The sequence below is a fragment of the Phyllobates terribilis genome, unplaced genomic scaffold (genome assembly GCF_046119375.1).
Source record: "Phyllobates terribilis strain yellow unplaced genomic scaffold, ASM4611937v1 Scaffold_1__5_contigs__length_1240528914, whole genome shotgun sequence".
NCBI classification, from domain to species: Eukaryota; Metazoa; Chordata; class Amphibia; order Anura; family Dendrobatidae; genus Phyllobates; species Phyllobates terribilis.
This window is the reverse complement of record NW_027362761.1, coordinates 450343417-450369793: the sequence shown is the minus strand read 5'-3', so window position 1 is coordinate 450369793 and position 26377 is coordinate 450343417. Positions and strand designations below refer to the sequence as shown.

Sequence of the window (26377 nt, the reverse complement as noted above, 5' to 3'; positions counted from 1 at the left end):
CTGGCGGAGGTTGCTGGTGGAGCAGTCAGAGTGTCCAGGCGAGTATTGACATTCCGCAGGTGACCCAGGATGGACTCCTGTTGGGACCTTTGACGGGACAGTTCATGACACAGGTCCGAGAGCGAGGGAGCTTGGGTGCCACCGGGTTCCATGGCCCGAGCAAACTGTAACGGGTCTGGGAGGCGGAACCTCTGAGCTACTATACAAGGGGGCAGTCCTTGTAAGGGAGCGGGTGGCGACCAGGGAAGATGGGCAGGAGGTCACAGCAGGTGACCGGGACAGTCTCTGAGTGAACGGGCTGGAGGTCACGGCAAGTGACCGGGGCAGTCTCTGGATGAACGGGCTGATGGTCACGGCAAGTGACCGGGGCAGTCTCTGGATGAACGGGCTGATGGTCACGGCAAGTGACCGGGGCAGTCTCTAGATAAAGGGTTGGTACGACCTGTGGCGGCAGATGAGCGCTCCCAGGTGAGCGGGCAGAAGTCTCTGGACAGGCGGGTGGTCACAGCACGTGACGGCAGAGCCTCCAGGTAGGCTAGCAGACAGGCAGCAGATGAGCGCTCCCAGGTGAACGAGCAGGAGTCACTGGACAGGCAGGTGGTCACAGCACGTGACGGCGGAGTCTCCAGGTAGACTAGCAGGCAGGTAGCAGGTGTGTGCTCCCAGGTGAGCGGGCAAGCTGGTCCATAGACAGACTGACAGGAGTTGGAAGGCAGACCGTCGGACCTCGGGCAAGCAGGCAGGTGGCTGATGTGCGCTCCCAGGTGAGCGGGCAGGCTGGTCCTTAGACAGACTGACAGGAGTAGTAAGGCAGACCGTAGGACCTCAGACTAGCAGGCAGGTAGCAGATAATCAGGCAGGAATCTGGCAGGTAACTGGCAGGTAACTGGCAACGGGACCTGAGGGCTGAAGCAGAGTAGTGAACTGTGCAACAACATTGCTCGGGCACCTCCATTTTGGAGGAGGTGCCTTATATATGGTGAAGTCCTCCGGCCATTGGCCGGGGACTCCTTAGGACGGCGCGCGCGGCCCCTTTAAGAGGGAGGGAGAGCGCGCGCCCTAAGCACAGTGGACGGGAAGGAGCGCGCGCTGCCAGCAGAGTGGGAGGAGGACGCCGGGCACGGAGCAGGGAGGTGAGGGGAACAGCGTCCCTGCCTAGCAGAGGGCAGGGACGCCGGCGCTACACATTAGACAAAAGCATTCCCATAATGTTATGAATTCATTATCGGAAGAAACAAAAACAAAAGTGCTAAATAAAATCTCATGATGTGAAATTTACTGGAAAAGTCAGATCTCATTCATACAGTCTGGATGACAAGCAGATAGTTTTCCAAGCATGGAAAATATTTTCAAGTTGCATGTGGTTTTCACATTTTTGTCTTTGATTTCAAGAAAAAAATCCTGAAGCATTAATAAATACATGTATGATCTCATATAAAGTATTCCATAGAAGGAGCTCCAAAAACAGTTTCCTATAAATTGTGTCAGACCAAGAAGCTTTTCTGCTTTACCATTCTTACCAGAGTTCTGTGGACACTTTGCCCTTCTGGTAATGTTCTGTGTATCCCAATTTGTGACTTGAATATTTCTTAGAGATACTCATTCATTGCAGTACTGTATGTTCCCAGTATTAGCGAGAAGTTCTAAAGTGGAATATCACATTGGAAACATATGTTCTTTGTAGACATGTAATGGTTTTTCACAGTAAATAAGGATAGTGCCTTATCTCTTCATACACACTTGAGAAAATTTGCTTATGGGTGTTATCTCTACTAGCAGACATAGACTGACTTACTCTGCCAAATATGCATGTATCATCTGAATCTTAGACATGAGATTTTCTGCTTAGTAAATGTGTGTGAAATTTGTTCATTGCTGAGTAGTGTTGAGCCACCCCCGTAGTGTTTGAATTCGGTTCGCTTCGTCGAACACCAGTATGTTCACCGAACACCTTCGAACACCGTTAAAACCAATGGCAGGCAAACAAAAACACATAGAAACACATAGAAAACACCTTCAAAGGTGTCCAAAACTTGACAAACTGCTCAGAAGACACAACTAACACATGGAAAAGTGACAAGTACATATAGTCATGCGAAAAGAAAAGAGGTGAAGGAGTAAAAGGAGGGGGAGACACAGATATAGGCATGTCATGCCCTTCTAAAACCAAAAAAGTGCAAAGCCGACACGGCCAGTCCGTTCCTGCCCGTGCGACCTCCGTGTCGCTGGGTTTGTGCCAGAGCTGCGATAGACCCTGACGGCCAGCCCCCCTCTCCCAATACTGGTGCCTGTCCGCTGGTGGGTCGAACGAGCCCTCCTGCGGTGGAGGCAGGTCTAAGCTTTTTAATTTAAATTGTCTCTCTAATTTGAATGAATACACTTTAAATCCTTTTACAAGGATCTATTGGAGGGCAAGTCTCATGCCAGCAGCCGCGTAATTCCAGCTCCAGTAGCGTCCACTAAAGCTGCTGCAGATAGAAAGCTTTTATAAGGATCGAGCTCGGCAGTCCACCGCAAGGCGTCCTACCGCCAGTCCCAGCCCCTATGCCTTGGGGTGCCTCCTGATGCTCTTCACTGAGTATCCCGGGGTCCCGAAGCATTTCCTTTGAAAAAATGAAGTGTCCAAACTACAGGTGGTGTAGCTTGCTTAACAGCTGGGATAATCCGCTGACTAGCAGACACTGCTACCAGGCACACAGTATTTCCTGGGCTAGAAGCAGTTAAAAATTTGTAATTAGATACTCTCGTTGGATGCTGAGAAAGCATTCCATAGAGTCTCCTGGCACGCCATATATTATTCTCTTAAAAAGCTTGGGGTAGGGGTCTAGGGGACCCTTTTATAGCCAAAATCACGGCCCTGTATCGCAATACGTCACCTAGGCTGAAGATAAATGGAACTGTAGCACCCCGAGGGCTCGGGTGCTACAGAGGTATTGCACCTCACCCAGAGGTGTGATATCTCACTCTCAGGTAAGGATGGAGTGTGGATCAGGACCCCGACACCTGCATGCATTACACCACATTGCAGTGGGGCAGGGCGACCAATATGCCCCTGAGATGGGCACGACAGTTCCTGTCCCTGGCTGGAGTGGGGGGAGGGAACACCGAGGAAGGGGAACCCTGTAGTGCAGGAGCAGGGAGGAAGCAGTTCCTGGGTGCATTGAGAAGGGAGTATAAAAGGTGGGCACCATCTTAGTTCAGTGCAGAGAAGTCTGAGCAGAAGTGACAGGGAGCAGGGGCTCTGCATGAGCTCTGCTCCGGAGGACGGCCTAGTAACAGAGGCCCAGGCCTGGAAGAGGGAGAAGGAAGAAAGAGGAGCGGAGAAGGCTCCATGAACGAGGAACGAAGGGATCCCAGGGGTGCGGACGGGAGAGTCGCCACCGCACGCCAGAATCCACCTGCGTGGAGGGGTCAGGCCAAAGGGGGAGACCGGTCCCCGAAACTAGTGGAGGCGGGAAATGACCCTCAGCTAGAAACCGGAGGCTGTGACATTTTATGTGGCGCAGCACCTAGATACACCCGCTAGAAAGGCACCACATAGGGTTAGGGAAACTGGCGCCAAGTTTACCAAGAGGAGGCCCGAGGCAGCCAGACAGAAGCGTTGGTAAGAAAGGCCAGACAAAGGACACACAAAGGGGGTCCTGTGAAGCACTCCAAAGTTATCTGGGAGTTGTCTGAGCCCCTCACCTGGTGAGCACAGTACGACGTGGGCAGCCGTTACCTGCAGAAGTGGTCTGGATAATAAGAACTGTGAGTAAAGGCTCTGGACTGCATCACTGACTCTGTGTCGTTACTGCTGCTGCCCTGCACCATCACCCCCATCCTCCGCATACACTGCCCTGAGGCTATACTCCTCCCGTGGGGAGTTATACTACGCTCTGCTGCACTCACAACACCAGCCTCAGCGGTCTGCCCTGCAGCGGCGGTTCACTCTGACCGCAATCCACGGGTGGCGTAGTCGGACATTTAAACATCAAAACCACATAAATAGTTCCGCCACTGGTTTGACCGCCCTGAGCCACGGAATCGGGTCGCCGCCACGGAGACTACAACCACCAGCATCCACCAAAAAGGGTCCGGCTCCGGGTGTCCCAAGGCCCAGGGGGCGCGTCAGAACATTTTCATCACCTTTCATAATCACCAATGGGACAAGGCAGGGATGTCCTCTGTCCCCTCTCTTATACATCCTAGTGACGGAGCACCTGCTCTCATCAATTCGCCATAACCCCAATATTAGGTGGATTGAGGTGGGAGGCACCGAGTACAAGTGCTCTGCATTTGCTGATGATGACCTAGTATATATCACTCAATCACATATATCCATCCCTGCTGTTATGGCTGAAATAGATCACTTTGTTACATGGTCAAATTTTAAAATCAATGCAGCGAAGTCTGAGGCCCTCGATGTCTCCCTCCCCAAATCCATACAGGATTCCATCCAGTCCAACTTTCCCTTTGCCTGGCCCTCACAGGGTATCAAATACTTAGGAATTCCTATTCATAGAGACCTCTCCCGTCTATGTTATCTTAATTTTGGGCCCTTTATTGAACAACTCCATACAGACCACGGTTGGCAAGTTAGAACTGTAAGATTCACTACGTGAACCACTGGTGTTTGTGGAAAAGCACATGTACACTGTGTTCCAAATTATTATGCAAAAAGTGTTTAGGAGTGATAAGGGAAGAATTTGTTTGTTTGTCAGTTAAGCTCATTGATGGTGATGTGTGTCAGGGCTCTTTATATTTCTGTAAGCAATTGCAGATACCTGTGCTAATTAGTTTGGCAGGTGTGTCCAATGAAAGGCAAGACTACTTAAGAAGGCTGTCCCACATTATTAAGCAGCCTACATTTTCTGCCAAAATGGGAAAGAAAAAGGATGTGTCGGCTGCTGAGAAGCAACAAATTGTGGAGTGTTTAGGTCAAGGCATGACTACAATCAACATTGCCAAGACACTTCATCCTGATCATCGCACAATCAAGAAGTATGTAGCTGATTCACAGTACTCACGTGTGCGTGCTGATAAGGGAAAATTGAGGACTCTTTCCTACAGGCAATTACGTCAGGTTAAAAGAGCAGCGGCAAAAAAGCCTTGTCATAGCAGCAGACAAGTTTTTGAAGCTGCTGGTGCCTCCAATGTCCCCCGAACAACAAGATGCAGAGTCCTTCAGAGGTTTGCAGCTGTGCGTAAGCCATCCTGTCGACCTCCTCTATCCACTGCACACAAGCAGAAACGGCTCCAGTGGGCCAAACAATACATGAAGACTGACTTCAAAACTGTTTTGTTCACCGATGAGTGCCGTGCAACGCTCGATGGTCCAGATGGATGGAGTGGAATGATGGCTGGTTGATGGACACCCCACGCAAACACGGCTACAGCGCCAACAAGGAGGAGGTGTGTAGCGTCGGCGTCCCTGCCTCCTGCTAGGCAGGGACGCTGTTCCCCTCACCTCTCCGCTCCGTGCCCGGTGTCTTCCTCCCGCTCTGCTGGCAGCGCGCGCTCCTTCCCGGCCACTGTGTTTAGGGCGCGCGTGCGCTCCCCCTCTCTTAAAGGGGCCGCGCGCACCGTCCTAAGGAGTCCCCGGCCAATGGCCGGAGGATCTCTCCATATATAAGGCACCTCCTCCAAAATGGAGGTGCCCGAGCAATGTTGTAGCATAGTTCATCACTCTGCTTCAGCCCTAAGAGTCCCGTTACCAGTTACCTGCCAGTTTCCTGCCAGTATCCTGTCTGATACCTGCCTGACTTGTGTCTATCTGCTGTTATTCCTGTGGTCCAACAGTCTGCCTACCAGCCCTGCCAGTCTGTCTATGGATCCGTCTGCCCGCTCACCTGGGAGCGCTCACCTGCTACCTGCCTGCTAGCCTACCTGGAGGCTCTGCCGTCACGTGCTGTGACCACCTGCCTGTCCAGAGAATCTTACCCACTCACCTGGGAGCGCTCACCTGCTACCTGCCCGCTAGCCTACCTGGAGGCTCTGCCGTCACGTGCTGTGACCATCTGCCCGTCCAGAGACTCTTGCCCGCTCACCTGGGAGCGTCCACCTGTTACCTGCCTGTTTGCCTACCTGGAGGCTCTACCGTCACTTGCTGTGACCACCCGCTTGTCCAGAGACTCTCGCCCGCTCACCTGGGAGCGTCCACCCGCTACCTGCCTGCTTGCCTACCTGGAGGCTCAGCCGTCACTTGCTGTGACCACCCGCTTGTCCAGAGACTCTCGCCCGCTCACCTGGGAGCGTCCACCCGCTACCTGCCTGCTAGCCTACCTGGAGGCTTAGCCATCACTTGCCGTGACCACCCGCCTGTCAAGAGACTGCCCCCGTCACTTGCCATGATCTCCTGCCCTCTTACCCAGAGACTGCCCCCGTCACTTGCCGTGACCTCCTGCCCTCTTACCCAGAGACTGTCCCCGTCACTGGCCGTGATCTCCTGCCCTCTTACCCAGAGACTGTCCCCGTCACTTGCCGTGATCTCCTGCCCTCTTACCCAGAGACTGTCCCCGTCACTAGCCGTGACTGCCTGCCCGCCTTCCCTGGGTGTCACCCGCTTCCTTACAAGGACTGCCCCTTTGTATAGTTGCTCTGTGGTTCCACCTCCCAGACCCGTTACAAGGTGGAGTAATGTTTTGGGCTGGAATCATGGGGAGAGAGATTGTTGGCCCCTTTAGGATCCCTGAAGGGGTAAAGATGAACTCCATAATGTATGTGGAGTTTCTCAAACAGCACTTCCTGCCATGGTTCAAGAAGAAGAACCGTGTATTCCACAGCAAGATCATTTTCATGCATGATAATGCACCGTCTCATGCTGCACATAACACATCTGCATCTCTGGCTGATATGGGCATAAAAGGGGACAAACTTATGGTGTGACCCCCATGCTCCCCTGACCTCAACCCCATTCAGAACCTCTGGAGCATCATCAAAAGGAGTGTCTATGATGGCGGGAGGCAGTTCACATCTAAGCAACAGCTCTGGGAGGGTATTCTGTCCTCATGCAAAACAATTGAAGCAGAAACCATCCAAAACCTGACAAATTCAATAGACGAGAGAGTTCAGAAGCTCCTTTCGAACAAGGGGTCCTATGTGCAAATGTAACATCACCTAGAATAAAGTTTTGAGTTGAAAACTGTTTGATTTCAGTTTCTAATAACCTGCTAATGCTTATAATTTCAAAAATTACCATTTTTTGTTCTTTATTAAAATGAAAAGGTTGATCGAAGAGTGTGGGGGATCTAAGAGTGTGGCAACCCAGTACTCAGGATTACTTCGAATTCTGGCAATCTGAGGGTCATGTTGCAGGTAGTGCAGCAAGAAGGCACTCATGTGTCTTGCGCATCTAGGAGACCCAAAATTATTTTCCGGGCTAGATGCAGCTAAAAATTATTATTAATTTGAAAGCTGGTGGAGCTTAGTATAGATGGCCTAATAGAATCAGTACTGCACACTGCTACAAAGCCCAAATTATTTTACAGCCAAGATACAGATAAACATGATTAGTAATTTTAAAGCTTAAAACGGTTGGTGAGGTGATTTTAACAAATCATCAAGCTTTTACTCTCCCCAGGATGACACAGGGTTAGAAAAGTCGTTTCAGATCCATGATTTGCTCATCTTTATGAACGTGAGTCTGTCTACATTATCAGTGGAGAGCCGCGTGCGCTTATCTGTCAGCACACCACCAGCAGCGCTGAACACACGTTCAGACAGAACGCTGGCTGCAGGGCATGACAAGATCTCCAAGGCGTAAGTGGCGAGCTCCGGCCATTTATCCAGATTGGAAGCCAAAAAAGAGCAAGGGTCTAGTGACACAGTCATGGCTTCAATGTTTACTTGGAGATACTCCTGTACCATCGTCTCTAGGCGTTGACTATGTGTCAGACTTCTTGTCTCCTGTGGCCTTGCAAAGGATTGGCTAAAAAAGTGGTGAAATGATTCAGCAAAATTGATGTTACCAGCAGATACTGTGTTTCTGTTACGGTTTGAGTGCTGAACACTCGACGGTCCCACGGTTGGCAAGTTGGAACTGTGAGATTCCCTACGTGCACCACTGGTGTTTTGTGGAAAAGCACATGTAAGATTCTGCAACAGTCTATGCTGATACTCCTGCATGCGTGCATCCCTTTCTATGGCAGGAATAATTTCTGCAAATTTACATTTGTATTGGGGATCTAACAGTGTGGCAACCCAGTAGTCAGGATTATTTCTAATTCTCACAATTCGAGGGTCATGTTGCAGGTAGTGCAGCAAGAAGGCACTCATATGTGTTGCGCATCCAGGAGCACCAAGTCCCTGTTGTGTTGGTGGCGAGGTAACAATCATGCTTCCTTCCTCTGTCCTCTCCCCCCAACCTCGCACAACAGAAATGTGATCAAGGTCTCCCTCATCTGATGAGTCTTCCATCAGTTCGTCCTCCACTTCTTCCTGGGCTCCTGCACCTTCCTCACTAGCTTGGCTGCTACCATGCGTCCTGGTAAAACCATCTCCCCCACCCTCACATGCCTGCCACCTTGGTGCTGCCGACCGTCTGGACCTTGCAGATGTTAGCCCTTCGGCATACAACTCCTCCTCCTCTACTTCCTCCACCTCCTCTTGTGCCACCACCTGACTCCGAATTCTGTTTAACATGTGCTCCAGCATGTAAATCACCGGAATAGTCATGCTGATAATGGCATCGTCAGCACTAAACATCTTCTTCGCCATTTCAAAACTGTGCAGAAGGGTGCATAGGTCCCTGATCTGAGACCACTCCTCCAGCGTGATTTGCCCCACCTCTGGATCTCGTTGGCCCAGGCTATACGTCAGAACGTATTGCACCAGGGCTTGTCGGTGCTGCCACAGTCGCTGCAACATGTGCAAAGTTGAATTCCACCGGGTAGGTACATAGCATTTTAGCCGGTGAAGCGGCAGGCCCAACGACTTCTGTAGAGATGTAAGTCGCTGAGCTGCGGGATGCGAACGACGGAAGTGAGCGCACAGCGACCGTGCCCTCTGCAGAAGGCCATCTAGTCCGGAATAGTGGGCTAAAAATTGCTGGACAACCAGGTTCAACACGTGAGCCATACAAGGCACGTGTGTGACATTGCCCCAGCGAAGGGCAGCACCCAGGTTTGCAGCATTGTCGCACACGGCCTTCCCTGGTTTCAGGTCCAGTGGAGACAACCATTCATGAAACTGGTTCTCCAGAGCTGACCACAACTCCTCAGCTGTGTGACTCACATTTCCCAGACATTTCAAAGTAAAAACTGCCTGATGACGTTGAGCCCTGCTGCCAGCATAGTAAGGAGGTGTGCAGGATCCCTTCTGCGCAGTTAGAAAGCTTGTGGCATGACCAGACAGGCTTTGGGTGCAGGTGGAGGACCGAGTGGAGGTTGAGGAGGCAGAAGCAGTGGAGGAACTTTGAGATAAAGAGGATTGACGCACAACTCGTGGGGACGGCAAGACTTGGACAGCACCCTATTGTCCTTCTGTCACCATAGTTACCCAGTGCCCAGTCAGCGACATGTAACGCCCCTGTCCATGCCTACTCGTCCAAGTGTCTGTGGTGAAATTCACCCTGTCACACACAGAGTTTCTCAAAGAAGCGGTGATGTTGTGTGCAACATGCTAGTGGAGCGCAGGCACACCTTTCTTTGAGAAGTAGTGCCGACTGGGTATCTGGTACAGGGGCACTGCGACGGACATAAGGTCTCGAACATCCTCTGTGTCCACCAGGCGGAAAGGAAGCATTTCTGTAGCCAAGAGCTTGAAGATGGTGAAATTCAACCTCTTAGCTTTCTCATGGCTAGGAGGAAATGGTCTTTTACTTGTCCACATCTGAGGGACCGAGGGCTGGCTGTTGTGCCTAGACGGGGTTGAGAAGGGTGTTCCCGGCAAACTGCCGGTCTGTGAGGAAGATGCAGGCGGACATGTTAGGTTGCCTTGATCCAAAGGTGGTGCTATCGATGTCGGACAGCGCTCAACACCAGCTGGTGTTACCCCCTCCAAAGAAAATGATGACCTGCCAATCACGCTGGCTGTTGCGGGTAAAGAGGTGGCAGGTCTGCGTCCCAAAATAGGTGTGACTGCTGTCCCCCCAGTCACAGAGGATGAAGAGGCCGCGGATGCACAAGATGTGGCAGACAGTGGTTGGCCCGGCCAGCTAGGCCGCATTGTAGCAAAGTGAGCTTCCCACTGCAACTTATGCTTCATGTTCATGTGCCGGTTCATGCATGAAGTACTCAAACTATGTATTTTTTGGCCTCTACTTAGCTTTTGCTGACAAATGTTACAGATAACACGAGTTGGGTCATCTTTATCGATCTGAAAAAATGCCCAGGCTATGCAAGGCTTAGCACCCATGCGACCTGAAGAGCCACCACGACTTGTGGTCAGAGGCTGAGTTGTGTTTGAGGATGCCGTTGTTGACGTGCTTCCAGTACTACGTCTCTGTCCAGGAAGGCGCAACCTGACCTCTTCGTCACTAGCATCCTCCTCCACCTCCTCTGCTGACCTCATCTCTTGGCTGACTGTGGGTTGACAGTAAGTGGGATCTCCAACCTCATCATCATCACCCTGTGTGTTCTCACACCCGTCGTCCTCAGAGCCAACCTGTTCCTGCCCTGACGAAAAACTAAAGTTGTCGCTCCAATCAGGTATTTGAGTCTCATCATCGTCTTCCTCATTGTCTCCACCAACAGGAGTTACAGCTTGGGAACGAGGGTCTACATTATGGTCAGAACCTTCTGTGTCTGGTCCTGGACCGACTCATAAAGATTCTGGGCATCAGTGCAGATCATTTCCTTGTCTGGATTCACAGAAGCTCTGGAGCTGACCTCTGATTCCCAGGCTATAGTATGAGTAAGCAGCTCTGCAGACTCAACCATCTGTTCTACCCCATACTCAGACGGGCAGCTGGAGACTTGGGAGCTGTGAGGAAGCAAGTGCGATTGGGGTGACACCTCTGAGGACTGGAGTATTTGTGATGTTGAAGTTGAGGTGGAGGAGAGCCCACTTAAAGGAGCACTTGATATCCGTTGAAGCACCTGCTGTTTTTGTGCCTCATCTGGAATTTGTAGCGATTGGCGTGGCCGTAAGAAAGGGATCTTATCACATTGTCCGCTAAAAGAAGTAGACATTTTAGTTTGGCTGGAAGATGGTCTTTCTTCTGCAGATGTTACTGTTGCTTTAACACCTACCCCACGGACACAACCTTTTTTCCCCTTCCCAACACGCCTATTCCCCTTTCCACCAGCAGCAGGCCTTTTTCCACTCATTTTGGTGGTTAACTAATTCACAACTCTGGAGTTGTTTGCACAAAAAAACAATGGATGGGAACCGAGCAGAGCTGAGTGGCCAAACTGTGGTATTAGGCCAAAAGTATTGGCTGGGTTAGATGCAGATAAAAATTATATTGAATTTGCAACCTGATGGAGGTTAGTATAGATGGACTAATAGACCAAGTCCCACACACTGCTAGAAGCCTAAATATTTTTTCAGAGCTAGATGCAGATAAAAATTATTTTTAATTTGCAACCTGGTGGAGGACAGTATAGATGGACTAATAGAACAAGTCCCACACACTGCTACAAGCTGAAATATTTTTTCAGAGCTAGATGCAGAAAAAAATTATATTGAATTTGCAACCTGATGGAGGTTAGTATAGATGGACTAATAGACCAAGTCCCACACACTGCTAGAAGCCTAAATATTTTTTCAGAGCTAGATGCAGATAAAAATTATTTTTAATTTGCAACCTGGTGGAGGTTAGTATAGAGGGACTAATAGAACAAGTCCCACACACTGCTACAAGCTGAAATATTTTTTCAGAGCTAGATGCAGAAAAATATTATATTGAATTTGCAACCTGATGGAGGTCAGTATAGATGGACTAATAGAACAAGTCCCACACACTGCTAGAAGCTGAAATATTTTTTCAGAGCTAGATGCAGAAAAAAATTATATTGAATTTGCAACCTGATGGAGGTCAGTATAGATGGACTAATAGAACAAGTCCCACACACTGCTAGAAGCTTAAATATTTTTTCAGAGCTAGATGCAGATAAAAATTATTTTTAATTTGCAACCTGGTGGAGGTTAGTATAGATGGACTTATAGAACAAGTCCCACACACTGCTAGAAGCTGAAATATTTTTTCAGAGCTCGATGCAGAAAAAAATTATATTGAATTTGCAACCTGGTGGAGGTTAGTATAGATGGACTAAAAGAATGATGCTATGCCCAAAAGGTTTTACTTCATTAGGTGCAGTAAAAAAAATTGTATTCTATACACAGGTGGTGTAGCTTGCAACACAGATAGGCTACTCCACTGACTGACACACTCTGCAATAGGCCAAAAAGGATTTGATTTGCTAGATTTAGCCAAATGCTGTGAAAAAAACTTGCACAGCACTGGCACAGACCTGCCTGGCAAAAAGTGATAGGAACTGATGTAACCTAGCCCTGAAAAGGACTGCAATTACAATTAGTCTTTACTCCCAACCTATCTATTTTAGAGCACAGACCTGCCTGATAAAAGTGATAGGAACTGATGTAACCTAGTCCTTAAAAGGACTGCAATTACAATTAGTCTTTACTCCCACAACCTATCTATTTAAGAGCACAGACCTGCCTGATAAAAGTCATAGGAAATGATGTAACCTAGTCCTTAAAAGGACTGCAATCACAACTCTTCCCTACTCCTAAGCTATCTGTAGATTTGTGCGAAAATTGGCTTGAAATTAACAAAGTATAGCGCACACAGCAACAGCGGTGCCATCAAATACACAGCTGTAGCAGTGAGAAAATGGTGGCGACGGGGAAAATGGCTGGGTCTTATAGGGCAAGAACATGTGACATACACTGCCAATGACACATGCCCTTGCTTGTGTGAAAAAAAGCAGTTCGCTCCGTGTGTGCGCTGCTGATAGGCTGACAGACTGCACCTCCCCACTGTAAATGCGGGAAAGAGAAAAAAAAATGGAGATCTTCATTATTCCTGCAGAGATCCATCCCCTGCTCCTCCCCCCGCCCCGCTGTACACTCAAACTGCGTATTAACATTAATTTTCAGCATTACTGAGAAAAAATCCAGTTATGATTTTGGTGCACGAACAGTTATCGAACATAACCTCGAACTGCCGAATTTTTTTCAAATCGTTCGTGTTCGCCGAACGGCTCGAACATCGCCCAAAACAGCTCGAATTTGAGATTGGCGAACAGTTCGAGTCGAACAACGCTCATCTCTATTGCTGAGTACATTTGTTTTAAAACTGACACATTCGATCTGAGTTCACTAGCTTCATAATGTTAATAATATGAGCAAATATAGGAAACTTTGTAACATATAAGAGAAATCAGCTTTTTTCCCCACTTATGAGACATTTCTTCCCCTCAGTATTAACATTGAAAAATAAGCTAAAATCTGCCTTGCTCAAGACAAGACAGACTGGTAGCATGGTGATATATCAGGTTCCATTTCCTGTTATATTTTATGGAGAAGGGAGGAGGACGATCAAGGAGCACAGCGAGAGGCACTGTACAGTTTCTAGTTAGCCTGTTTCAGTGCTGGATTCACAGCAACACTGCTTAGTACTGATGTATAATTACCTCATTGCCTCTGCCGCTTCTGTTTGTGGGCCACAAAGTGGAAGAAAAGCAGGAATCCCTTTTTCTGTTTGCTTACCATATGGGAGACATAATTTCAGCTAGTATACATCCACTAGCTCAAAGTCAATTGAGAATCATAGATATACACTTCAGAGGAGAAAACTTCTGAAAATTTAAGGTGATAAGTCATATAGTGACCAGAAATAGTGTTATTTTTCATGTACACAGATGATAACTTATTCTGTAAAGTTACTTGAAAGTACAGTAACCCTTTAAGTTCCAATGCTTGTTGTATAAACTACTGTTGCCAGCCATTTTATTTTGGACCAGGGCGGGTGACTGTTGAGTACAGGCTATGTATCACTACTTATTCTCAGTTCCGAGACCCAGGGCCGGCTCCAGGTCTTTGTGGGCCCTGGGCGAAAGAGTCTCAGTGGGCCCCTTTAACACATACCACGATTCATGATGCACAGATACCGCAGAGAAATATATATATAGTCCAAGGCCAAAGATTTCACTTCTTACATTACATGAGCGATATCTATTGTAAATTCTACAATAGCTCAGAAACTGGTAAATGGCTCCATACAGGATACTGGTCCCCATATAACGCTCCATACAGGATACTGGCCCCCATATAATGCTCCATACAGAATACTGGCCCCCATATAACGCTCCATGCAGGCTGTGCCCCCACATAATGCTCCATGCAGGCTGTTCCCCCCCACATAATGCCTCATGCAGGTTGGTCCCCCCACATAATGCCTCATGCAGGCTGTTCCCCCCACATAATGCCCCACGCAGGCTGTTCCCCCCACATAATGCCCCACGCAGGCTGTTCCCCCCCACATAATGCCCCACGCAGGTGTTCCCTCCCATATAATGCCCCATGTAGGATGTCACCCCCCCCTTCCTTATAATGCCCCATGCAGGATGTCACCCCCCCTCGCTTATAATGCCCCATGCAGGATGTCACACCCCCCTCCCTTATAATGCCTCATGCAGGATGTCATACCCCCCCTCCCTTATAATGCCCCTTGCAGGATGTCACACCCTGCCCTCGCTTATAATGCTCCATGCAGGATGTCACACACGCCCCCCCTCCCTTATAATGCTCCATGCAGGATGTCACATATACCCCCCCTCCCTTATAATGCCCCATGCAGGATGTCCCACACCCCCCTCGCTAATAATGCCCCATGCAGGATGTCACACCCTCCCACCCCACCATATAATGACCCATGCAGGATGTCACACCCCCCACCCCACCATATAATGCCCCTCCATACAGTAAAAAAAAATAAAAATAAAATACTCACCTCACTTCTCACCTGCTGCCACTGCTCTGGACTTCTCACGAGCGCCGGTGTCTTCCCGCTCTGCGCTGTGATGGCTCAGGAGAGAGCGCGGTGTAAGACGTCACCGCGCCCTCTGACCTGAGACGTCACTGTGCAGCAGCCGCGGAAGAGACAGGACCTGCTGCGGAGGCACAGGGAGAGGTAAGTATTGCGCCGGGTGCCGGGGCCCTGAGCAAGCAGGGGGGATCGGGCGCTGGCACCGCTCTCCTCCGCTCACTGGTCCCGTAGCTCAGCGGGGTGCCCGACGGCGAGTGGGCCCCCCCGCCTGCTCAGGGCCCCGGCACTTCCCCGGGTGCGCTGGGTGCTGACGCTGGCCCTGCCGAGACCCTCTACAAAAATGTACTTGTTTATGCAGACTTACTTTTTAAAAAAACGAATAATCTTAATTATGTCTCCTAGGAGAGAAACAATGACTGAGAACAGCAGCAAATACTGTAGAAAGTAAAGTTAGCAAAAGGGCTAAAAGCCCCAATCAAATTCACTTATTTAGTGGATTTTCCCCGGAAATTCAATTTGCAGAGAAATTATTCTCCATAAATTTAGGCCCGGATTCATCAAGACTGGTGATGTTCATGTCAGTCTCGATGAAGGGGTACGTTGAAGTCAGATGCTCCGGATTCATTAAGAGGTACATGCCTCTTAATGATTCAGGAGCGTCTGACAAGTTAAGTGCGCCTAACCACAAATCCTACTCCAGTCAGTGACTAGCGTAAGATTACTGACGTGGGGAATGCCCCAGCTTGTTATGAATTAGATGAGCTATGGCATCACTCTCCACCATGCCACCATTAATAAAACTAAAGTGAAAGTGCCAAAAATGTGGACAAGTTTTGCGCAAAGCAATCTGCTCACCTCTAGTCACAACATCATGATATCACGATGTGCACCGTGACCTTACACGTACATGCATAGTACCATCCTTGGAAATTCAGCGCTTGTTCAGGAGATGCAACAAAGACCACATGAGTGATGGTGAGGAGTGAAGGGGCAGGTGAAATGAGCAGTAAGGTGAGCATAAGTATTTTTTTATTTTTTGACTATGTATGGCCCCTTATGGTTCAGAAAATAGGCTCATAGTGGTCACAAATTTCCGCACAGAAGTGAATTACAAAAAAATCTGCATTTTTGCAAATGAGGATTTTTTTAATATTCAAATAGATTTCAATTTAATTAAATATATTCACTCATCTCTTATTGATTTGCATTAAAAGGAGGAAAAAAATATAATTATCTCAAAAAATAAATGTGAATTAAAAACAGTGCCACACTCTTTGAATGATTCCAGCCCTATTCTATTAGTATTTTATAATGTGTTTATATTGCATAGGCTATTATAAAAGTCCATAGGGATTTGATGTCTGGTTCATCAATTCCTATATTTAGTCTACATAAAATGTTTAGACGTTAAAAACAATCAAAGTTTTATTTCTATGCCCCCTAACATGTTTCATTGCTCACAGCCCCATACACCTGATGATGCTGCAGTGTGTGGTAAAACATGTTGTGGGGTCATGGTAGGAATCTTTCATTATTTTTAAATGTTTTAAACAACTATAGGAACTGATGATCCAGACATCAAATCTCTATGGACTTGTATAATAGTGTGTGCAGTCTAAACATATTATAAAATACTAATAGGATAGGACTGGAATCATACATAGCGCAAGATACTGCGTTTAAAGCACTAAGGTAAGTTACCTGTTCCTAGTAATATACCTACAAGCCGCTGTCTTCTTCTGTTATAGGCGCCACTCCGATTGTCTTCTGTAGTTTGTGGCCTCCATTGTTTGTTGGGCAAGCCAGAGGTCACTACGCAATATGTGTATGAGAACCAGAACAAGGCTAGAAGGCTCTCATAGACTTACATTGAGAGCTTGTGACCAGTGACTGGTAAGTATATCACTAGCGGCAGGGAACTTACATTAGTGCCACCACTCCAGTGCTGAAATTAAAAAAAACGCTAGAGTGTTGCTTTAAGTCACATTTCTTTTTTAACCCAATTACACTGTTTGAGTTTTTTTTCATCCCTTGAATGCATATCGATAAAATTGAAAAGCCTGTTGGGAATCCATTAGTGCACTAGTGGCGCTTATAGCCCAGTTGATAACTTTTTTCTTTGTTTTGTAAGCTACTATAAGATTTACTGCTTTTCGACATTACTTTCATTGCATTGTAAATTACCCTAAATTAAACCCAAATGTATTAATTCAATGTATGGTATTACAAAGGGGCGTATCTAGAAATCATGAGGCCGCATAGCAGAAGTTCTAATTGAGACCCACCCTCCCCCCCCCCCAAAAAAAAAATAAGAATATTGGGTGGGGTCACAGAAGAGCATATCTCACAGCTATGCAGCCCTTAGGCTAAGTGCCCATGATGGAGAAATGCTCTGGATTTTTTCCGCTTCTCCCTACAAGGAAAAACGCACGCAGATTTTACATGCGTTTTTCCCACCAAGTAGAAGCGTTTGTGAAGCGTTTTCGCATGCATTTCTACATGCGGGTTATCAAGCGCTTTTCCAAGCGATTTTAGCATCACTTGGAAAAGTGCTTGACAACTTGGTCACACTATATAAATCCATGCAACCGACATGGATTTATATAGTGTGACCAAGTTACGATGCTGCAAATGCAGCATCAATAGTAAAAAAAAGAATAAAATGGTGTAAAATAAAAAAAAAATTATACTCACCTTCCGATGGCCCCCGGTTCCTTATCTGGTGTCTTCGGCGGCTCATAGTGGTGTAAAAGGACCTTCCATGACGTCATTTAGTCATGTGACAGGTCACGCGACCGCCGACGTCAGCGGTCGCATGACCTGTCACATGACTAAATGACGTCATGGAAGGTCCTTTTATACCACTGCGAGCCACAGAGATACCGGACACACCGTACAGGAGACTGGGGGCCATCAGAAGGTGAGTATAATGTTTTTTTTTTAAATTTTCATTCTTTTTTAACTACAGGTACTATGGTACCCGAGTCTGGAGGAGAGTCTCCTCTTCTCCAGACCCAGGTATCATCCACACATTGAATCGCTTAATATCCGCATGTGTACATGTAGTCATGCGGATATTATGCGATTCAATGCAAGTCAATGGCGGCAATTATGCCGCGTTTCCGCAAAATTAATGGACATGCTGCGGATTTTTCCGCAATGATAATCCGCAGTGGAAATTTCCACGGCATGTGCACGGCACATGTGGATTATCATTGGGGACCATGGGACACGTATTACCAAGCATTTTTTAAGTTTTTCGCTGCGGAAATTCCACGGCGAAAATGCTTGAAAATCTCATCGTGGGCACGCAGCCTTAGAAAGTAATTTTCTTCCTATTGAAGCCCCTAGATTGCCCTTTCATTGCCCTCATAAAGTATGATGTCAACAATAGTATTTTCCCACCGACAAACAGTATGATACCCCCACAGTGAATTCTTTCAGTTCCCTCCACACACACGGTATGATGACTCTACTCTACTCCCCTCCCCGGCAAAGTATGGTGACCACAACACAGTATGATGTCCCAACTGTTATCACCACACAGCCTCCATACCGTATAATGAGCCTCCATACAGTATAATGGCCCCCACACTCCTCCACTCAGTATGATGGCTCAAACATAACCATCCACACTTTATAATGGCCCCCACTAGCCCTCCAAACAGTACAATGGCCCCCACCCAGCCCTCCAAACAGTCTAATGGTCAACAAATAGCCCTCCAAACAGTATAATAGACCCCATATAGCCCTCCAAATAGTATAATTGTCCCCACATAGCCCTCCAAATAGTATAATGCCAAGCATATAACCCTCTAAATACACTGCTCAAAAAAATAAAGGGAACACTCAAATAACACATCCTAGATCTGAATGAATGAAATATTCTCATTGAATACTTTGTTCTGTACAAAGCTGAATGTGCTGACAACAAAATCACACAAAAATCATCAATGGAAATCAAATTTATTAACCAATGGAGGCCTGGATTTGAAGTCACCCCCAAAATTAAAGTGGAAAAACACACTACAGGCTGATCCAACTTTGTTGTAATGTCCTTAAAACAAGTCAAAATGAGGCTCAGTATTGGTCTGTGGCCTCCATGTGCCTGTATGACCTCCCTACAATGCCTGGGCATGCTCCTGATGAGGTTGCGGATGGTCTCCTGTGGGATCTCCACCCAGACCTGGACTAAAGCATCCGCCAACTCCTGGACAGTCTGTGGTGCAACGTGACGTTGGTGGATGGAGCGAGACATGATGTCCCAGATGTGCTCAATCGGATTCAGGTCTGGGGAACGGGCGGGCCAGTCCATAGCTTCAATGCCTTCATCTTGCAGGAACTGCTGACACACTCCAGCCACATGAGGTCTGGCATTGTCCTGCATTAGGAGGAACCCAGGGCCAACCGCACCAGCATATGGTCTCACAAGGGGTCTGAGTATCTCATCTCGGTACCTAATGGCAGTCAGGCTACCTCTGGCGAGCACATGGAGGGCTGTACGGCCCTCCAAAGAAATGCCACCTCACACCATTACTGACCCACTGCCAAATCGGTCATGCTGAAGGATGTTGCATGCAGCAGATCGCTCTCCACGACATCTCCAGACTCTGTCACGTCTGTCACATGTGCTCAGTGTGAACCTGCTTTCATCTGTGAAGAGCACTGGGCGCCATGGGCGACTTTCCCAATCCTGGTGTTCTGTGGCAATGCAAAGCGTCCTGCACGGTGTTGGGCTGTGAGCACAACCCCCATCTGTGGACATCGGGCCCTCATACCACCCTCATGGAGTCGGTTTCTAACCGTTTGTGCAGACACATGCACATTTGTGGCCTGCTGGAGGTCATTTTGCAGGGCTCTGGCAGTGCTCCTCCTGTTCCTCCTTGCACAAAGGCGGAGGTAGCAGTCCTGCTGCTGGGTTGTTTCCCTCCTACTGCCCCCTCCACGTCTCCTGGTGTACTGGCCTGTCTCCTGGTAGCTCCTCCAGCCTCTGGACACTACGCTGACAGACACAGCAAACATTCTTGCCACAGCTCGCATTGATGTGCCATCCTGGATGAGCTGCACTACCTGAGCAATTTCTGTGGGTTGTAGAGTCCGTCTTAGGCTATGTGCCCACGATGCAGAAATGCTCAGGATTTTTTCCTGAGCGTTTCTGCATCTTCCTGGCAGAAAAAAACGCATGCGGATTGTACATGCGGATTGTACATGCGGATTGTACATGCGTTTTCCTGCCAGGGACATGCGGATGTGAAGCGTTCTTCACTTGCATTTCCGCATGTGGGTTGACAAGCACTTTCCAAGCGATTTTAGCATCACTTGGAAAGTGCTTGTCAACTTGGTCACACTATATAAATCCATGCAAACAGCATAGATTTATATAGTGTGACCCGAGAGAATGTCAAAAAATAAAAAAATAAAAATATACTTACCCTCTGATGGCCCGCGCTGTCTTGATTTCCTCCATCCCGGCTGCCGGCAGCGGTAGAGTCAAGGACCTGCCAACGTCAGCGTCGCGTGACCCGTCACATGACTCTGACGTCAGCGCAGGTCCTTCATTCCATCGCAAATTGCCGGGAAGCAAGGAGGAGCGCACCGCGGGCCGCCAGAAGGTAAGTATACATTTATTTTTTATTTTATTCTTTTTTTACTGCTTTTTTAATGGTACCTGGGTGTGGATGAGACTCTCCTCTTCTCTACACCTGGGTACCATCCGCACATTAGAACGCGCCAATTACGCAAGTACAGATGCAGTCTTGCGGAATTGGCGCATTCTAATGCAAGTCAATGGCGACGAAAACGCAGCACTTCCGCAAAATAATTGGTAGTGCTGCGTTTTTTTCCGCAATGATAATCCACAGCGGAAATTTCCGCAGCATGTGCACAGCACGTGCGGATTATGATTGGGGGACATGGCAGGCCTTCTACCATGCGTTTTTGCCGCTGCGGAAACGCTTAAAAAACGCATTGTGGGCACACAGCCTTATGCTACCACGAGTGTGAAAGCACAACCAACATTCAAAAGTGACCAAAACATCAGCCAGAAAGCATTGGCACTATTGTCTATTCCATTTGCACAACAGCATGTGAAATTGATTGTCAATCAGTGTTGCTTCCTAAGTGGACAGTTTGATTTCACAGAAGTTTAATCTACTTGGAGTTATATTCTGTTGTTTAAGTGTTCCCTTTATTTTTTTGAGCAGTGTAGTATAATGGCCCCCATATAGCCCTCCAAACAGTATAATGACCCCATATAGCCCTCCAAATAATATAATAGCCGCAACATAGCTAGCCATATAGTAGAATGGCAACCACATAGCCCTCCAAATAGTATAATGGGACAGTCATCCATACAGTATAATGGCCCCGCATAGTCCTCCATACAGTATAATGGCCCTGCATAGTCCTCCATACAGTATTATGGGCCTCATATAGTCCTATATACATTATTATGGGCCCCATATACACCTCCATACAGTATTATGGGCCCCATATAGTCCTCCATACATTATTATGGGTCCCATATAGTCCTCTATACAGTATTATGGGCCCCATATAGTCCTCCATACATTATTATGGGTCCCATGTAGTCCTCTATACAGTATTATGGACCCCATATAGTCCTCCATACATTACTATGGGCCTAATATAGTCCTCCATACATTATTATGGGTCCCATATAGTCTTTCATATATTATTATGGGTCCCATATAGTACTCCATACAGTATTATGAGCCTCATATTGTCCTATATGCATTATTATGGGCCCTATATAGTCCTACACATTATTATTATGGGTCCCATATAGTCCTCCATATAGTATTATGGGCCCATGCATTATTATGGAAAAACACAAAAACTGAGCTTGGTTTAAGTTGGTATACATGCAACATGTAAATGCAGGTTTAAACTGGCCATAGTTCAGAAAAAAACTACAAGAAGCAAAAATTAACAAAAATCCTGCTGTAAAAAAATAAAAAGCAAAAGTGCATTTAAATAACATAGAGTTCTTAGTAACACTGTTTTTGATCAAAAAAAAAAAAGCCATCCCACCATGCATTATTATGGGTCCTATATAGTCCTACATACATTATTATAGATCCCGTGTGGTCCTCCATACATTAATATGGGCCCCACATTAAAAATAAATACACACCTCTCCCTTTCCCCCCCTGCTGCTCCGGATTCTGTAGTGCGTCTTCTGACCTTCTACACTGCTCAGCACAGAGGGCGCACTGTAGTGATGTCATCGCGTCCTCTGCGCTGAGACATCACAGAGCTCAGACGCAGAGTGGGAATCATGGGAGCATGAACGGACGGCTCCCTCTCCCATCATTGTTTTCAACTATATCGGCAACCAGATCCAGGATGCTGATACAGTTTAAATTACAATACTGGGAGGGTGCCGCCAATCGTGGTACGCAACTGGTATTACATAGTATTGTGTTGCATTGGTAGTTGCAACATTGTGATAAGCTCCCTCAGACCAGCGCCTGGGAGAAAAGGATGAAAAAGTGAGAAAAGATTGAAAAGCCCGATGACGTGATTTATTTTAGTATCAGTTATGGTCTTCATCAGTGGTACATGAGCACAGAGAGCCCTAATTCCGCCTACAAAGTACGTCCTGCAACATAATCCTTCATTACATGCGCAAAAGCGTTCAGTAGTGAATGCTACGTGCACATGCTTGTACTGTAAGGAGCAATCAAAAGGCCGGCGGTTAAACAAGTCCGCCAGCCTGAGAACTGCTAAATGGCCCGCGAGCTGGAGGTTTGCCATCCCTGTTATACGAGAACAACCTGCTAATATTTAAGCAAGATTATAAAAGTCACCCATTTATTTAAACATATAAAGAGAACCTGCTATGTTCTATAATGCTATTACCCTGCAGATATATCATATCAAACCCTGAATGTGATAAATATGAAAGGTAATAGCATTATCGGCCCTGACAGGATCCTTTTAACCATGCAGTGGAATGTCAGTTGAATTAGAGTTTATAATAATAAATGTTCTTTTTTTGTGCAGGATATTAATGGTCAAGCATGTGTTGTTTGTCCTTGGCACAAATATAAAATCGTTCTGGAAACTGGTGAAGGCCTTTACCAAGGAGTTAACCCTCAAGACCCGAAACGATCAAAAAAGTGGTTCTCTAAAGGAAAGAAACAAAGGACTCACAAAGTGATTGTGAAAGATGGGAACATTTATGTAACACTCTCAGATATAAATATAGAATGTGACTCTGATTTCTTTTCAAAAGAAAAGTTCAATGACAAAGAATGTCCTGATCCTGTTTAAATGTATACTAGCAACTAACAGTGTCATCTATTATACTGAACTATGAGTCTATGTCCTATCAGCAATCATTCCTACAAAAGAAATGGTATGGCAAGCAGCCATAAAATAGAGAAGAATCAAGTGCCGCATGTGATTTCAATGGAATAAATACAAGCTGTTATCTGCTGTAAGTTCAACCTCTTCACTATCATTGTTGCAGTAAAATTAAATTTACCGAGTGCTCATTGCCTTATGGGCTGTTCATCTACCTGCATAAAAGGACACTTGCAATGCATAATGTAAAGTCATTAATTCTTATAAAAAGTAGTGGGTGTTTGTGGGGTTATTTTTGGAATAAAGCTGTACTATGCAGCCATGGGTGTTATAGTGATTTATTGTTACATTTTAGAGATGAGTGCAGCAATTTGCAGGACCCTGGTCCACTATTCACATCAGTATTCCACGGCCACTCCTACATGCTGGTGTGGCACCCAGCTGCGCACAGGTACCACAGGACCAAGGGTGCATGGACGGACTTCTCCACAAGAGGCCCTCATTACATACAAACACCTCCACCCTTCCACCTCATACCACCAGAGGGAGCCCTGATATGGATATATATATATGGAGGGTGGAGCCAGGCAGTCAGTCAGTTTTAGAGTTTAGTCAGACTGAGAGTGTCTGAGAGCGTCCTGATGCTGAGAGCAGCGAAGACGCAGTGCGTCTGCTGCTGAGTTCTGAGGGCCCCGAGTGTGGCCGAAGGCAAGAGGCGAAAGGAGAGAGGAGTTGAGGGGGCAGAGGAGCATCATAGACTCACCCCAGTATACAAACCGGACACCGGGTCCGCGCCTACAGGGTCCCTTTATACCCATTAGGGATCACCGGCATTCCAGGAGGACTACAAGTCCCTGGACGACCTGAAGCTAGACCCATTACAGGACCAGGAACCACAAGGCCCCAGCGTCCAGGGAGAGTGGTTACCAGCAGAAGGTCCTACTACCGAGCGACAGGTGAAGGAACAGCACGACACATAAGCTAGGCCCAGTTGCAGGCTGGCCAGGAGCATACAGAGAGGCAGACATGGTTCAGGAGGCCTTATACCCGCTCACTGGGGAGAAGTCCTGAAGTGCACCCATCCTACTGAGTACCCTGGACCGTACCTGACATCCGCACCAGTAAAGGTATTGAAGCGAATCCCCTGTCTCTGTCAGTTACTCCTGCTGCGCCACCCGCATGCACTACAAGTCCCAGCATCACCACCATCAAACTCCACACTGCCCCGGGGATCCCGCTCCACCTGTGGGGAGCAGAAGCACCTCAGCTGCCATCCCATCACCCCCCGGAGGTCTGCAGCAGCGCAGGTAAACCTTACTACATACCACAGGTGGCGTCACAAACTATTTACTTTATTTTTCTATCCAAGTTACAATCCCCTTTTTGGTTGACCGCCCTGGGGTACGGACCGGGCCAGCCACTGTGACATACCCCCCCAGCATCCATAGGCCCGGCTGCCGAGTACCCCATTGCCCCGGAGGCGCGTCACCGGCATGAACAGCCGATATCGTGCAAGGCTGTCTAGTCTAAAGAGGATCCGCAGATGTCAGCAGATAGGAGGCAGTTTGCAGGTCTCCTGTGTAGCGACCACAGAATACTCACATTGCCGTTTGATCAGGGTCTTGCAAATCGATTTGCTCATCTGTAAGGCTAGGGTCACACAACTGTTTATCTCTCATGCGAGAAACTCGGTCTGATTATGATAATCACGCTCTGATCATATTTGCATAATTTGCCTCCGATCGGATTACACTCAACCATTCAAGTCTATGGGTCCGTGGAAAACATTGGACTGCACTTAGACTCCAACACTGGTCCGATATTCACGGACAGACTGAATGGAGAAGGTGGGAAACCTTTTTTATTCCACCTCCAAGAAAATTGGATCAGAGTTTGATCCAATTTTCTCGGAGGTGGGGAAAAAAAAGTTTCTCCACTCTTTCCATTCTGTCAGTCTGTGAAAATCAGACAACACTCGGATATCATCCGAGTGCAGTCCGATGTTTAACACGGACCTATAGACTTTTATGGCCAAGTGCAATCCGATTATTATTGAAGGCAAATTGTGCATGCTGCGATTTGTCTCCTCGGACCACTCGGTCTGTGGAAAAAATTGGACAACTGCATGGCCTCATTGAAAAACATGGAGGCGAGTGCTATCTCATAAAACTATGGGTAACACTCATCCGAGTTACATGGTCGTCTGCACAAGCCCTAATACTTTACCTTTCCCCTTTAAATGTATACTGTCCTTGAAAAGATTCTACTGAGCATATGTTGGAATTGACAATCGATGCATGCTCAGTAGAGCATGGACTGTCTCTGCCCCTGAAATGGAGGTCAATGATGACGCTTCATTTCAGAGTGGGGACAGACTGTGGCTCTCTGCCTCCTGATGACGTCTCGTTTGGGTATCCCAGCATGCACTGGGATCAGTCATGCTGGGATACGTAGTCATCAAACAGGAAGTTGGTAAAAAAAAAAAAAAGTAGAGCAGAAAGGGAACGGTTGGGAATTTGAATCAAGGAATATTAGAAAAGCAATTAGATTGTTACATTAAATGTACAGACATTTAAAATTAATCAGTATTAGTTTCAGACAACCCTTTTAAATCTGCAATATTCTTTATACTTTGTATCAACACCATACATATAATAAAAAGTCAGACAGGTAATAAATCTTTACATTCACCCGCAGAGAGTCAATTCCCATGGGCTTATTCGTCCAAGATTTCAAATAGTCTCCATAATACACGAGCTCATGAGACGCTGCTCAGGTTGGATGTGGCATAAACACACCTGGACGTTTCGAGGTAACTGCCCATGCATCAAGCATGCGTGGTAAATCGCAATCAGGACTTAAATAGCAACATAAAAATGCACCTCTTTTATGCATTTCTATAAAATGATTAAATATGCACAAAAACAATATATGAATACAAGCAATCTGTGAATCAACACACTGCGGGTGAATGTAAATATTTATTGCCACTATGATTTTGTAAGGGATTGGCCATGGGGGTTTTTTTGCGTTTATTTTGGTCTAAACTTTGGCAATTCAGTTTTATTAAAATGTAGCACTGTTTGCCAGCACATTCAACTTTGATGTGGT

At 47.1% G+C, this 26377-nt stretch overlaps 1 protein-coding gene across 2 annotated transcripts in view; it reads left to right on the top strand.

The window, feature by feature from the left end:
* Positions 1-23532, top strand: part of RFESD (Rieske Fe-S domain containing) — a 42832-nt gene extending 19300 nt beyond the window's left edge. For both annotated transcript variants that reach the window (XM_073655018.1, XM_073655019.1), the window contains exon 4: positions 22964-23532. In XM_073655018.1, the coding sequence (XP_073511119.1) occupies positions 22964-23233 (270 nt within the window). In that variant the 3' untranslated portion in view covers positions 23234-23532. The remainder of the gene's footprint in view (positions 1-22963) is intronic.
* Positions 23533-26377: the final 2845 nt, after the last annotated feature.